A 16192-nucleotide genomic window follows, 5' to 3' on the forward strand; every position below is an offset into this window, starting at 1 on the left:
TGATCCAGACTTCTCCACCGTTTGGGGAAAGCTACATCGTGGAGAGAATGAGTTTCCCTATTCCATTCGGGACGGTTATCTCTACCACCATCAGGCCATATGTGTGGCGGAACCATTAAGAAAGAAGATCATGGATGAAGCACACGCTTCGCCTTATGCGGGTCATTGGGGTATTCTCCCTACGACCTTAGCAATGGAAAGATATTTCTTTTGGCCTAGCCTTAAAGCAGACATTGATAAGTATGTCAGGGAATGTTTGGTTTGCCAAAAAGTGAAGTATGATCGGCATAAGACGCCTGGGTTGCTACAACCTTTGCCTGTGCCTAATGAACCTTGGGAAAGTATTGCCATGGACTTCATCATGGACCTCCCTAGAACTCAGACTGGAAATGACGCGATCTGGACCATTGTGGACAGGTTTAGCAAGCAAGCACACTTTATACCAGTCAAGAAAACGATAAAAGCAGATCATATGGCTAGGGTCTTTCTGGCACAGATCTTTAAGCATCATGGAATGCCTAAGTCTATTGTGAGTGATCGAGATCCTCGCATGACAGGAAATTTTTGGCGTGCCTTGATGGATAATCTTGGTACGAAGCTGAATTTTTCATCTACCTACCATCCTCAAACGGACGGGCAAAGTGAGATAGCCAATTCCACAGTATTGGATATGTTAGAAGCTTATGTGTCAGACCGGCAATCTGACGGGGAGAAATATTTGCCTCTTGTCGAGTATGCGTATAACAATACCATACACTCATCGACAGGGAAAGCACCTTTTGAGATTCTATATGGTAAGCCTTTGCTTCCACCCATCCTTTTAACTAAGGATAAGATCTTTGCAGCAGATGAATTTGTCCGGGACTTGGACACAGTCTACGGGCAAGTTAGGAGAGCTATTCTACGCTCTCAGGAAAAGCATAAGAAAGCTGCAGACAAGCACAGAAGGAATCTAGACTTAACAGTCGGACAGTTAGTCTTACTCAAGTTTGAGAAGGCAAGATTTAAGAAACAAGCGTCTCATAAGGGGAAGGTGGTAAAACTTTCTACCCGTTATTATGGGCCGTTTAAGATCACTGAGCGAGTAAATGATGTCACGTTCCGATTAGCGCTACCGCCTAATTGGAAGATCCATAATGCTTTCCATGTCAGTTTATTCCGGCCGTATGTGGGACCGCCTCCAAGCCAGCCTAGTGCTGAGGAACCTCCTGAGGTTGAGGAAACGGAAGAAATACTCCAACCGGAGCAGATAGTAAGTCATCAGGAGCAGTCTCTTAAATCCGGAAAGATAACACGGAAGTATTTGGTTAAGTTAAAGAACTATTCGAATCTAGATGCTCAGTGGGACGCAGGAGGAATTAGCAGCTTATCCCGAGATACTGGAGGTATATGTCCAAGCACTACAGTTGAGGTCAACTGTTTAGAAGCCAGAGGGATGTTGCTAATTGGACTATTTTCTTATTTTTAATGATTAATCTCTTTTTTAGGATATTTTATTGTGTGCACTAAGAACTGTTAAAAGATTGTAGCTACAGGAACTGCCATCAAGAACGGACAACTCTGATGTGTCATTTGATGGGTGACGGTAAACATCGCGAAGGAATTTCCGTAAGTTCGGTGGAAAGGGCCGGGTTACGAATGCCCCTGATACGTCACATGATGGGTGACGGGTGCATCAGTAAGGGGGCATCCCGTAGGCTAAGGAGGAAATCCGAACTGAGTATGAAAATACACGTAAGAACGCAAGCACAAGAATAAAGATGGGTTCAATGAATCTTTTTACAAAAAGCAGGAACAATCACGGGAAGGCAGACGCTTTCCCGCGAGGAATCTATGTTTGCATTGCATTCGTGCATGTGGTTGCATCCATGGACGCCTGGGAAGTGTTGTTAAATGCATTGGTTTTAACTTATAAGGTTTTATTGAGTTTTTGGGCAGGTTCAGACCAATTTTAAAATATATCGGCCGCCCACTTAATAAGTGGGTAGCCACTTAGAAGATAAAGCAACAAAACCAGCCAGCGAATTCTCTCTCCCTATTTCGGGTAGAACAGCGCAAAAAAAAAAAAAAAAAAACGGCCGCGATCTCTACGCGAGCAGTTATTCGTGCCGTGGCCAAGGAGCTATAAAAGCACCACATGCCCTCACTCACGGGAGGTACCAACATCAGCAAGAGAAGACTCTGCCGCAAGAGATCGCGAGACTACGAAGCACGGAAGTCGCTTTTCAAGTCGCTTTTCCCGCGCAAGAGCGACATGTATCTATTGTGGATTCGCCATACGAATTGTTGTCGCGTGTTTGTGTGGTTTGTTTTGCAGCAATCTCCCGTCTTACGGGAAGGCCCTTCACGGGAAGTACGACTTCACGCCTAAGTCCCTTACGGGAAAGTACGGCTTCGCGCCTAAGTCCCTTACGGGAAGGAACAGCCTTGTGCCCAAGCCCTTTACGAGAAAGCACGACCTTCGGGTCTAAGATTACAAAACGGAGGGGTTTCCTCGGGTTCTCGTGCTTGTATACGAATTCTCCCTGAATAAAAGAATAATCTTAACGGCGGGGGACCAGCCCATCTTCTGGTCCCCAATACTGTGTCGATCTTCTCCCTTCTCTCACATTTGCAAAGTATTTTAATTTTCAGATTTTCAAGTGCTCGTGTACGCTTCCGTTTTGTGACAGTTTCTGCTGCCCAAATGGCCACACCACGTCACCGGTTTGTGACAACAATACGGAGCGAACATGTAATGTCCATGTGAACAGTTTTTAGTATTGCAATTTGACATTCAAGCGCTGTATAACCCGATCCACTTGCTTAGTATTGGTAACCTTCCAGCCAATAGGATACCCCAAGTATCTGACAATCACATGCGGTTCAAGAATATCTCTTGGCCACAAAAGATGATATCAGTCACGTGCATTCAGAGGCAAGAGTTTCCATTTTCTGAAATTGACCTTAAGGCCTGCCTTGAGCCCAAATGTATCCAGTGTCTGCATAATCTCTCGCATGTCATCCTGGTTATTACGAGACATGAAACCCGAGTTATCGACAAGCTTGCCCAATGAAGTCATCTCCAGAGGGTAATTGCAACCCATGAAGATAACCAAGCGCGTGCACACACACGCGCACACATTTGAGCACAGATTGTTTCCTTTGTTTCAATTCAAGGCTAATCGATGGCAGAAATATGGGCTTATATATGCTTTTCAAAGTTTCCAGATCGACCAAGCTTTACATCATCACACAAACATTCCCAAAACACCAAATCTAAGACATTGGAAACATTGAACTTCATGGATGGATGGATGGATTTATGTGTGTGTGTGTGTGTGTGTGTGTGTGTGTGTGTGTGTGTGTGTGAGAGAGAGAGAGAGAGAGAGAGAGAGAGAGATCTACTTTCTTTGTTTACTTTTTTCTGTTTTGCTTGTTTTGTTTTCTTTGAGTTTGCAATTCTTGCTCTGCTATATGTGTCTTTGTGTCAATATGCATATGTGAGTTTGGTGTGTTTGTAGAGTTCGTTTTGCATGCTTTGTTTTTTTGATACTCTATCAACCAACTTTGGGTGAGTAAGTGCGTGTGGATGTGTGTGTTTGGGTGGGTGCGCAGGTGTAAGTGAAGTTTGTTTTTAGAGAGTGATTTTTTCATTTGATTTCTTTGGTTTCTTATTTCAGTTATCTTCCTCTATGTTCTTGCCATCTTTGATTCCTTATGTTCTTTGTATTGAGTCTCTTTGCGTTCACGTTTTTTGGCTTGCCGCTCTGCTCTCGACTTCAGTGCATGGTCATCACCCGAAGCGGAATGGATACTTCGCATAATGGTGGTGAGCATGGGAGTGGCGAAGAAGAGTTTTCCTCACCAGGAGTTTTTTCCGACCCTCCCCCTTCCCCATCTACGCCAAGGATTGCACTAACTCCTATGGAGGCTTTCGACATGATGATGATGGACATGAAGTTAGAATGTGAAGCAAGACAAGCAGAAAGAAAGGCTGACTTTGAGCGTGAGCGTGAGCAAGCGCGCTTGGCGGCCGAACAGAGAGCCCAACAGATGCAAGAGTTGTTCCGACTCTTTTCTAGTGTGCAGGCACATATTGCAAAGGATCAGGAAAAGGAGACTCTCTCAGTCTCTTCTTTTCCAAGACACACACGAATTACATGATTTGCATAATGATTTGAATGATAAGGACAAGCATGATGATCAAGATGTGATTTCTCACAAGCATGATGATTTGCAGGAAAATGATGTGATTGTTCACGAGGATGATGGGTTAGTTGATACTTTCTCTAGTGAAGCTAACCTCATTGCAGATTCGATCAATCACGAAGAACTGATCTTGGCTCTCAAGTCGGGGTCCACAGAACCCCCACAGGAAGATTCGATCAAACACGAAGAACGGATCTTGGCTCTCGAGCCTAGGTCCAAAGAACCCCCACAGGAAGTATTATGTGTTCGAATGATTAGTCAGCACGCATTGTTCGAGTGTTTCATTCGTGATCCTTTCCTGTATTTTAGTCAGCGTCTTTATGTGATCCCTTTTCATAGGCATGCCATATTGTACGTTGAGCACAATTCACTCATGAATGAGCACAGATGTATGCGGATTTCTCATGAAAAGTTGAAAAGTATGCATTCAAGGAAGTCACATTCCATGTCTCTTCCTTGGCACGACACAATCGTAGAAAGAGCACAAGAAAGATTGAGCATCAAGCATCGGCATTTCCATTGTGTTTTGCCACAGTTGATTGATTTAGATCAGAAAGTCAAGATTCGACCCCATTGTTTGCGTGTGTTTGATGAACGGTTTGGCACTCCGTTTATTTGTTCATCTACATTGCATACACAGTCTTTCAAGAAGACGAGATTTTTTCCTTTACATGGACTGGGTATGTTCATGTTTTTGTGTTGGAGGCGGTTTCAGGAATTTTCATCCTTGTAGGTTCTTGAAGAAGGTAGATGCATGACTATAGACGAAGAGGAAGCATTGAAGATGACCGTGTCGCTTTCGGCGTGGCCCAAAGAAGAAGACTTTGCAGACCTTTATGAAGTTCAAGTATCGCACGACCCACGCATCAGAGTGGGCCGGCGAAGAGTCCTTTCCAGGATTCCGGATGCTATTGGCGATCTCCCTTGACGCCATACAGTTCGGTACCAGTACCTCACTTTGAAAAGGAGGGAATGTCACATGACACATCCAACCCTATGTGTCCGTGGACAAGCTACGGCATGACCAGGGTTCAGCCAGTCAAATCAGTCTAGAATAGGAAGTGATCAGACACTTTTGTGCGTCTGTTCGCAGACCGTGCATGTCCAGACACTTAAATCAGATGCATATCCTCCGGTTGCACATAGCATGATCATCAGCATTACCATCAGAATCCATCAGGAGCAGTTTCCAGTGCATGAAACCTATTTTCCCTATTTTTGACATTTTTCACTTATTATTTTAAAGTGACTTTTGTTGGGAACTAGGTAGGTCAATTTTGCTAAGATAATATATAAGCGAAACAGAGCTAGCACTTTCTGGCAGAAGAGGCAGCAGGAGCACCTTGCTCAACAGGCAACTTCTTAGTAGCAAGACCGACCCCCACGACAACTCTGGCGTTTTCTCTCACCAGAAGGCCTAACGTTTTTGCACCAATCAGCCATCGTTTTTGCACTTGCAGATTCCCGGCGACAGTAGACAGCAGATCAGCCCTAGCGTTAGCAGATTCCCCCGAAACAGCAGATCAGCCCTAGTGTTAGCAGTTCCATCAGCAAGGACAGATTTCAGCCCCTAGCGTTTTTGGTTTGCAGATCAACCGCAGCGTTTTTACAGACCTTCGCGACAAGGACATCAAGAACACCAGCGTTTTCAATTTTCAGCAGTCAGTACCCGCAAAAGAAGTCCCCAACCTCGTAGATCTTACTTCCCGTAGTAGCAGATCCTCGCCGCACGGTCAGATCCCGCGAAGTTTATAGTTTCAGCCCAAAAAATGCAGATTTCAGCATCTGCGTTTTCAAGGCGTCGTCGTCGCATCGTCATCATCGACATCATCATCGCCATAGAGTCAAAATTCAGCAGATAAAGATTTGCAGATTTCAGCTCTTAGCATTCTCAAATTTCAGTCCGTCTCGTCGTCGTCCTCATCGTCGTCGACATCGTCGGCAAGTCCAAGCATTGTAGAGATTTGTGCAATCATAAGTAGACCGCTCTCGCCATAGAGAGTGGGGCCTTCGGAGGAGGGTTTGACAACATTCTGGTGTCGTATTCTTCTCTCTCTATCTCTCAATCTCAGCACCTTCATTCACAGTGATTATACACTTTGTTTGTGTCCATTGCACTCTCTCACTAAAGGAATGGAGGGCTCTCCCTTCCGTAAGTAAAAGGAACCCTTGAGCACAGTTCGGAGCACTCATCTTGAGCAAAGCTCAACATTCATTCCGCTGCACCTTACACTACTGCTAGGGTTTAGGACAACCTAGGAAGTGTTCTGGCACCCTCGTGAGCCTGTACGCAGGAGGTGCATGCCAAGGCAAGGCATTTTAAGTCAGTTGCTTACCCTTTGATTGCACATGAGCACATTGAGTGCCTACTAGGTGTAGGCACTGGGAAGTGTTCCCAGACAGTTGCATTAGTACCCAACCTAGCTATTTATCTGCATGTGAAGCACCTCTTATAAGTGAGTTTATTAAAGAAATCGTGGGTTTTAATTGGCATTGCCCCCTTAATTCCATATATAAGTGACCCTAGGGGTCACTTCTAAGGCATAAGTCAATACCCTCAGAATGTTAAGTGCAGCGGAATGATTGTTTGCGCTTTGCTCAAGATGAGTGCTCCGAACTGTGCTCAAGGTTCCTTTTAGTTCTTATGGAAGGGAGAGCCTTCCGTTCTTAGTGGAAAGTGCTATGATCACGAACAAAGTGAATGGACAATGTGCGTGCAAGTGTATGAGACTGAGAGATAGAGAGAGAAGAGAGATACGACACCAGAGACGTTGTAAAACCCTCCTCCGAAGGCCCCACTCTCGTCGGCGAGAGTGGTCTACTTTTGATTGCACAAGTGGTACAATGCGTATGCAATGGACTAATGCAACTTGGGACTATGCCGATGATGACGATGGTGATGACGACGACGACTTTAGGGCTGAAATCTGTGGTCTTCTAACTGCTGAAAATCTGCAAGTCTTGGGCTGTTTTGGGTGGCTGAAAATGACTATTTTGGCTGCGTTTTTATGGCTGAAAATGGAGGTTCTTCTGCATCCAATTAGGGCTGAATGGTCTGCTGTCCACGAAGGCTGAAAACGTTGTTGTTCTGCTGCGGAATGGGCTGAAAACCAAAAATGCTGCTACTTCTCTAGCGTTAGTAGAAAACGCTGCCCTGCCTGGTACTGCTGGCGATCATGGAAAAACGGCAGGGCTGAGTATGCGATGCCAAGCAGGAAACGCTAGGCTTCACTGTGGATGGCAAGGATGCAAGGGCTGAAAAACGCCAGGGATCTGGGAGTACTGTTGGGGAGGTCCAAAAACGCTAGGTTGATGGGTTCTTGCTGAGAAGGTGCCTGTTGAGCATGTGCTCCTGCTGCCTCTTCTGCCAGAAAGTGCTAACTTGGGTTTGCTTATATATTAACTTAGCAAAATTGCCCTACCTACTTTTGTTGGAAAGTCACTTAAAAATAATAAGTGAAAAATACCAAAAATAGGGAAAGTAGGCTAAATGCACTGGAAAATTCCCCTGATGGAATCTGATGGATTTTGATGGGAATATTGATGATCATGCTGTGTGTAACCAGAGGATATGCATCTACACTAAGTGACTGGGCATGTACGGTCTACGAATAGACTCACAAAAGTGCCAGATCACTTCTAATCTAGACTTCACTGGACTGACTGAACCCTGATCATGTTGTAGCTTGTCCACGGACACATAGGGTTGGATGTGTCACGTGACATCCCCTCCTTTTCAAAGTGAGGTACTGGTACCGAACTGTATAGCGTCGAGGGAGATCGCCGATAGCATCCGGAATCCTGGAAGGGACTCTTCGCCGGCCCACTCTGATGTGTGGGTCGTGCGGTACTTGAACTTCATAAAGGTCTGCAACGCTTGCTTCTTTGGGCCGCACCAAAAGCGACCGTCTTCTGTGGCTCTTTCAATGCTTCAACTTCGTCTACAGTCATGCTTCCTTCTTCTTCAAGAATCTCCATGGCTGAAAATTCCTGAAACCGTTTCCAACACAAAAACATGAACAAACCCATTCCATGTAAAGTGAATGGAGAAAATCTTGTCTTCCTCAAAGACTGTGCATGCAATGTGGATGAACAAAGAGACTGAGTTCCAAACCGTTCACCACACACATGCAAACAATGAGATCAAATCTTGTGTTTCTGATCTAAAACAATCAACTGTGGCAATTCACAACGGAAATGCCCATGCTAGGTGCTCATACTTTTATGTGCTCTGTCTACAACTGTGTCATGCCAAGGAAGAGACATGGAATGTGACTTCCTGACATACATACTTTTCAGCTTTTCATGAAAAATCCGCATACAATCATGCTCATCCATGAGAGAAACGTGCTCAATATACAATATGTCATGCCTAGGAAAAGGGATCACATAACGATGCTGACTAAAATACTGGAAACGATCACGAATGAAACACTCGAACAATGCGTGCGTATCAATCGTGCAAACACATAATACTTCCTGTGAGGGTTCTTTAGACCTAGGCTCGAGAGCCAAGATCGATCCTTCGTGATTGATCAAATCTGCAACGAGGTTAGCATCCACTAACACATCATCCTAGTGAACAATCACATCTTCTTCATGCAACTCATCATGCTTGTGAGAAATCACATCTTGATCATGCAAATCATCATACTTGGCATTGTCATCCAAATCATCATGCAAATCCTGTGTGTCATGTTGTGGAGAAAAAGAGACTGAGAGAGTCTCCTTTTCCTGAATCCTTTCAATCTTGTCCTGCATATTAGCAATGAGAGATGGAGAATGAGCAATGTCCTCTCCATGAATGACAATAGGAGAACTTGTGGCATTGAGAGTTATAGTGTTAGTCATAAAATCCATGAGAGCGTCATTATCACGAAACCATTGAATGCCCAAAATCATATCACATCCTGAGAGAGGAGAAACAACAAATCTTCTAGTGAAGGCAGTCTGTTGAATTGCAAACAACACATCAAGGCACTCCTCCGTGATAAGAGCGTCCATACCAGGACGAAAGCCAGAGACCTCGATAGGAGATCTCGGACTAACTTTGAGGCGGGCTCTCTCAACAAGAGAGGAACTGATCACATCATGCATACTACCTGGGTCAAACAATATGACAAAACGGTGCCTCGACGTACGACCATAACATTTAATGAGAGAATCATCAATGGGAAGGTCATGAGAAACTTAGGGCACACTCGTGTTATCATTAACTACATTGACAGAGGAAGTGGGTTCTTTAGATCCATTCGATTCAAGCTTAGGACATGTTCTTTTTATGTGACCCTTAATGTGACAATGAAAACAACGACCTTCCTTAGAATAAGTGCTTTGTTCTTCCGACGTGATGTGTCCTCCTACAATTCCTTGTGCTACCTTTTCATTTGGAGTAAGCTTAGGTTTAGCAATTGTGTTAGCCTTATCCTTAGATTCATTGGAAGAATTCTTTTCTAAGACTGTTGGAAGATTGGTTAGAAGAATTACCATTCTTACCGTTCTTACCGTTCTGAGGGTTCTGAGAAGTCTGCGAGGTACTTGTGGAAGTCTTGTTCTCCTTAGGCTTTCCCTTGTTGTGCTTCCTCTCTTGTGCGAGAGCAATCGCTACCGCCTTGTTGAGATCGATTGGATCGAGTACCTCGACATCGTACTTGATATACTCGTCCAATCCAAAGAGAAAAGCCTCTTTGCGCTCATCATCCGATTTTCGTAATTGAGTACCGAGCTGCAAAACACGATTAGAAAAAGACATGACTGGCATATCATTTTGCTTGAGAGAGCGCCAATCGTCCTTCAATCGTGCGAGGTACTGAGGTGGCATAAACCGCGCCTTGAGCTTGTCTTGGAAATCAGCCCAATTGAAGAAAAGGGGCGTGAATCCGTCAGCTTCCTCTAGGTGCGCGGCTAGCTGTGCCTCTTGCCATGCGTGGCACCAATTGATGGCATCACCGACAAGGTACATAGCTGCCGTCAAAACTTTGCTATTTCCTGTCTTCTTAGTTGTCGCAAAATAAGCATTAAATTGATGCAACCGAGAATGAATAACCGTAGCATCCATCTTACCATCATACTTACTGAAGGTAAACTTCTCTATCACTGGATGGTTGGAATCCGCGTCGTGGCTTGCGCCACTTGATGAACTCCCACGATCCTTGGGTGGTTTGGTCTTCGAGGCAAGTACCTATCGAACCAATTTTTAAGTTCACAGTTCTCTTTGAGCCTCTCGCTCGATCTCCAAGGCCGCGCTTCGTGCTGCCGCTTCCTCCTTTCTTAGTTCTTTTCTTTCTTTTCTTGCGTCGCGTTCGCGTGCTAAAGCAAGGCGATTGTCTTCTTGTTGTGCGGCAAGTCTTGTGTTTCTTTCGTCGCGCTCGCGGTCCTTAGCTGCTTGTTCTACAGCAAGTCTTGCAATTCTTTCGTCGCGCTCACGGTCCTTAGCTTCTTGTTGTTCTGCTTTGCTTGCGAATTGTACCAACGCAACTCAATTCGTTTCTTGTTGTTGTGCCATCATGTCCAACATCGACTTGACCATCATCTCCATAGGAGTTAGTACAACTCGTGGCGTAGATGGCGAAGGGGGAGGGTCGAAAAAATCTCCTGGTGGGGAAAAATCTTCGCCACCTCTCTCATGCTCATCACCTGTATGCGAAGTATCCATTCCGCTTCGAGTGACGACCATACACTATGATCTTTGGTTCTTAAGTTCAAGAGGAACTTGGGTTCTTGAGGGTCTTGGGTTCTTGGGTTCTTGAGGTTTTCCTGTTGCTTGCAAATCGCGTTTGAGAAGGATCTTCTCTTCACCCCAGTTCTACTCTTTTCCGCGGGCGCACCCCTTGGCGGCCTTGCGCTGACACCAAGGTTTCTTTTTCCCACCTCACGTCGATTGGCCAGCCGCTAAGTGCACGATCCGCTCTCAATGAGTGAAAAGAGACACAAGGGGAGGCTGGACAAGCCCTTCTTTCTTGGGATTCCTGTCACTCTTCAACAAAACACAATTAGGAATCGACACGCCCAAGCGAACTTGGGTTCGTGCGACCTCAACAAGCAAAAAAAAATCTTGTGGTTCTTGTGGTTCTTTCCTTGAGTGATACAGAACACTGCCAAAGCTCTGATACCAATGTTAGATGCAGCGAAATGATTGTTTGCGCTTTGCTCAAGATGAGTGCTCAGAATTGTGCTCTCTGAGACTAAGAGATAGAGAGAGAAGAGAGATACGACACCAGAGACGTAAAACCCTCCTCCGAAGGCTGCACTCTCGTCAAGGAGAGTGGTCTACTTTTGATTGCACAAATGGTACAATGCGTACGCAATGGACTGATGCAACTTGGGACTATGCCGATGACGACGACGGTGATGACGACGACGACTTTAGGGCTGAAATCTGTGGTCTTCTAACTGCTGAAAATCTGCAAATCTTGGGCTGTTTTGGGTGGCTGAAAATGACTGTTTTGGTTGCGTTTTTATGGCTGAAAATGGGGGTTCTTCTGCATCCAATTGGGGCTGAATGGTCTGCTGTCCACGAAGACTGAAAACGCTGCTGTTCTGCTGCGGAATGGGCTGAAAACCAAAAACACTACTGCTTCTCTAGCGTTAGTAGAAAACGCTGCCCTGTCTGGTACTGCTGGCGATCATGGGAAAAACGCCAGGGCTGCGTATGCGATGCCAAGCAGGAAACGCTAGGCTTGATTGTGGATGGCGAGGATGCAAGGGCTGAAAAACGTCAGGGATCTGGGGGTACTGCTGGGGAGGTCCAAAAACGCTAGGTTGATGGGTTCTTGCTGAGAAGGTGCCTGTTGAGCATGTGCTCCTGCTGCCTCTTCTGCCAGAAAGTGCTAACTTGGGTTTGCTTATATATTAACTTAGCAAAATTGCCCTACCTACTTTTGTTGGAAAGTCACTCAAAAATAATAAGCGAAAAATACCAAAAATAGGGAAAAGAGGCTAAATGCACTGAAAAATTCCCCTGATGGAATCTGATGGATTCTGATGGGAATACTGATGATCATGATGTGTGCAACCAGAGGATATGCATCTACACTAAGTGATTGGGCATGCACGGTCTACGAATAGACTCACAAAAGTGCCAGATCACTTCTAATCTAGACTTCATTGGACTGACTGAACCCTGATCATGCTGTAGCTTGTGTCCACGGACACATAGGGTTGGATGTGTCGCGTGACACTCAGTACCAGCACCAAGTACCTGCAGTACCTTAGCAGCTCTAGCATTTTTGCACCAAATCAGCCTACAACACCCCATCAACATCTACGTTTTCAGTTTTCAGCCAGGCATCGTTTTTCAGATTCAGCCCTCAGACTAGCGAGCGTTTTTCAGTTTTCAGCCCATCCTTGATGTTAGCCATAGCAAATTAGCCCATCAACACCTACGTTTTCAGTTTTCATCCAACCATCGTTTTTCAGAATCAGCCCTCAGACTAGCGAGCGTTTTTCAGTTTTCAGCCCATCCTTGATGTTAGCCATAGCAAATTCAGCCAACCATCATTTTTCAGATTCGGCCCTCAGACTAGCGAGCGTTTTTCAGTTTTCAGCCCATCCTTGATGTTAGCCATAGCAAATTAGCCCATATGCTCGTTGAGCATGCAAGTCTCACTCAACATCCCTACTTAGCCTTGTAGATCCAAGCATTGGCATCTCAACATCTAGAACCATTGTATCAACATTTGTGCAATCTAAAGCAAATACCTCTCTAGCGAATCGTGATAGAGAGGGGGATCCTTGGAGCGGGGTTTGGGACCCTATCTAGTGTAGTCTTCTCTCTCTCTCCTTCACTCACTAAACCTTCACTCACAATATCATTCACTCCTCTCTCTAGTCTTTGCACATGTCCCATGAAGTAAAAGGAACCTTGGGTACACATTCAACACTCATCCTTAGCATCCACCATAAATAATTTCTACTGCACATTACATTGGTATCAGATCTCTATGGCAGTGTTTGGTATCACTTAAGAAAAGAACCTAAAGAACCTCTCTCAAATTTATTTCCCAAAGAATCTTTGTGTCCCTGGCCCGCACTTATTAGCCACTCCCTCCCTTAGTCTATCGCGCATCGGGTGCGCTCTTGTCTTCATTGCTCTGTCTTAAGGGCCATTAAGCCGTAAAGAACCACAATTTTTTTTGCTTGTTTGAGATTGCATGTAACCCAATACTACTTGGGCATGTCGATCTCTCTAATCTGTGTTTTTGAAGAGTGACAGGTAACCCAGAAAAGAAGGGCTTAACCAGGTAGCTATGGAGCTAGAGAGAGGAGGCACGCTAAGCTCAACGCATAGCGACTGAAGAAAAGAGGGCAACTATGGAACTAGAGCGTGAGGCATAGCCTGACTAACGCATGCAAGACTTGGTCTTGCAAGTGCTATCCTCGAAGAGCGAGCCATTCAATGAGGCTGGCAAGTCAGCATGTAAACCAGGTAGAGACGACAACAATCTAGTGAATGAAAAGTTGACTTTCAGGAAGTAAGATGGTAAGATGATGCTACTATGATTTATTCTTGGTTGCATCGATTTAACACTTATTTTGCTACTAACAAGAAAAATAGTAACAGTAAAGTTTTGATTGTTGCCATATATTTGTTGGGTGATGCCATTAATTGGTATCAAGCCTGGCAAGAGGCACAGATAGCCGAGCACCTTGAGCGTGCAACGGATGATGGACCACTGTCTTTGAGTTGGGTCGACTTTCAAGACAAGCTCAAGGCTCATTTTATGCTACCTTGATCCGTTGAAAGAGGATTGCCGAGGTCTCAAGCAAAATGGGACTCTTGTTATGTCTTTTCCTAACCGTATTTTGCAGGAAGATGAGGATTGCAAGTAGGCTTTCCTCTTTGGTTTGGACGAGTATATCAAATACGCTGTCCAAGTTTTCAGCGCTAAGGACTACGATGACGCCGTTTGAATCGCTCTCGCGCAAGAAATGAAGCACAACAAAGGCAATGTTGCTAAATGGACTATTTTCTTATTTTTTGAGTAATTTCTATTTAATGAAATTAGGATATTTAAATGTGTACACTTGAAGAGTTAAAGTTAGGAATTGTAGATCTACTAGAACCAATGAAAGCCATTAGGAATGGACAACTCTGATGTGTCATATGATGGGTGACATTAAGCATCATAAAGGAGTTGTTTTGTAAGTTCGGTAGGAGAGACCAAGAAATGAGTATTCCTCATGCGTCATGGGAGTATCGGATAGGGAGTATCGGATAGGGAATATTTCTTTGGTCTTGGAGGAAATCCAAACTGGGTAAAGGAGTACGCGTAAGGATGCATGCACAAGAATAAAGAGGGATTTTGAGAAGCTTTTTCTAAAACATAGCGTATTTTATTAAGTGTTTTCCACGAAAGCAGATGCTTTCCTGTGAGGAAATCTATGTCTGCATTGTTACAATTTTGGCATCTCACGTGAACTGCCCAATGTGATCCCATTATTTAGTTTGGCTTTTAGGTATTTATTTTACTTATTTGTTAAAGTCTGGGTAGCGCAATTTACTGAGGTTGCTATATAAGGAACCCCTTGCCTCCATTGTATACACATTCACTTACCATCTTCCCTTCGACAATTTGCAGTCTTCTTCAGATGGATCAAATTTTGGACTCTATGGTCTCGGACTCTATGGTCTCTATGGTGTCAACGCAATTTTCGAATGTTCCATGAGCATGATGTGGATCTCTTTCCTTCGTTCAAGATTTCACTTAGGCAATCCTTACATTTTTCCCTTGATGTTGGGACATATCCTTAGATATCATACAGCTCTTCTATGTTTGCTTTTAGAGCCTTCACTTTACGGAACACTTCTTTGTTCTGCTCTTTGTATCTGACCTTTCTAATGGGTTTTCCTCACTTTGAGGTTTCCCATCTGTAAATTAATCAAGAGAGATTCAAAAAAAAGAAAAAAGTGTAGAAGAAGTGTTCTGCCCTTTGTATCTGACCTTTATAATGGGTTTTTTTCACTTTGAGGTTTCCCATCTGTAAATTAATCAAGAGAGATTCAAAAAAAAAAAGAGAAAAGTGTAGATCTGAAAGTACCTTGCCATAGTTGTCGAAGTTAGTTTTGAGCATGTGCTCCACATTGGCAGGGTCTGTGGTGTACAAGTAGTTGAAGGAAGGGTAGGAGACCCGGAATGTGCCAAAGCGGCGGCTGTAGTCAGTGATATAATCGTGGAAGCGATGGAAATTGAGGATGTGGTGGAGCACGGCACCAATAAAGGGCCAGGAAGGCGGCCCCCTCAGCCGTTTTCGCTCTTTGCACCACCAATGGAGGAGGGAAGCAAGGCAGAGGATACTGCAAACCAGTATGAGAAGGGCGCCCACGCTCACCACTTGAGAAGCTTCGTCTGCCATGGAATGGAAACCTTCGCAGCACTTGGCGTCAACTCTCTCTCGCTCTTCCTAGTCTCAAGTGAAGCTCTGAGAGGCGGAGTTTACAAAAACGGCGGAGGTTGACTGGTTGGAGCATACACAGGATACTCATTACAAAGGAGACTTTTCATTGGTTAAATGAGATAATAATTACTCCAATTCACTCATAAGAGAGAAAAACCTATAAAAGTATTAAGAAAATTTGATCATGAATTAGATATTGAAATTTACACCATTATTCAAATGTATACTTTTGTAGTTAAAAATATCAAATACTGATAAGACAAGTGATGAAATCACGACGCTTGCTCAATGAAATTTGATAGAAGCTTGGAAGAGACGCGGGAAGAAAATTGAGGACAAGATGCGCAAACAACTTTACATTATGAAATGCAGAAGAGAGGTACAATTGTTTGCAAGTAGAGCATTTGAGTCTATACCTCCTTTTTCTTGTACATCGTGACATGGATTGGGATAATGAGAGCTGGGATAGAAGATAAGTGTGTCGATGCTCTCCAAGGGGGGGGGGGGGGGGGGGCAAGGGGAGGGGGAGATTGAGGGACCAAGGCCCCTTTTAGAAGGTTCTTATTTTGGGAGTAGTATGAATGTTGATGAGTGATCAAACCAA

The 16192-nt window shown here is 44.4% G+C and overlaps 1 protein-coding gene across 5 annotated transcripts in view; it reads right to left on the reverse strand.

Annotated features, from left to right (window-relative positions):
* Positions 1 to 15674, reverse strand: part of LOC147433687 (cytochrome P450 704C1-like) — a 66516-nt gene extending 50842 nt beyond the window's left edge. For 3 of the 5 annotated variants that reach the window (XR_015185288.1, XR_015185290.1, XR_015185289.1), the window contains exon 1: positions 15232 to 15672. Coding sequence is in view for 1 of the 5 variants with exons in the window: in XM_086490324.1 (XP_086346450.1) it covers positions 15232 to 15546 (315 nt within the window). In the remaining 4 variants the exon portion in view is untranslated. Of the gene's footprint in view, positions 1 to 15231 lie in introns of all 5 variants that reach the window. The other 2 variants (XR_015185291.1, XM_086490324.1) reach the window with 2 other exon arrangements.
* Between the last annotated feature and the right edge of the window lie 518 nt (positions 15675 to 16192).

This window comes from Adiantum capillus-veneris, chromosome 19 (genome assembly GCF_014529385.1).
Source record: "Adiantum capillus-veneris isolate H3 chromosome 19, ASM1452938v2, whole genome shotgun sequence".
Classification (NCBI taxonomy): Eukaryota; Viridiplantae; Streptophyta; class Polypodiopsida; order Polypodiales; family Pteridaceae; genus Adiantum; species Adiantum capillus-veneris.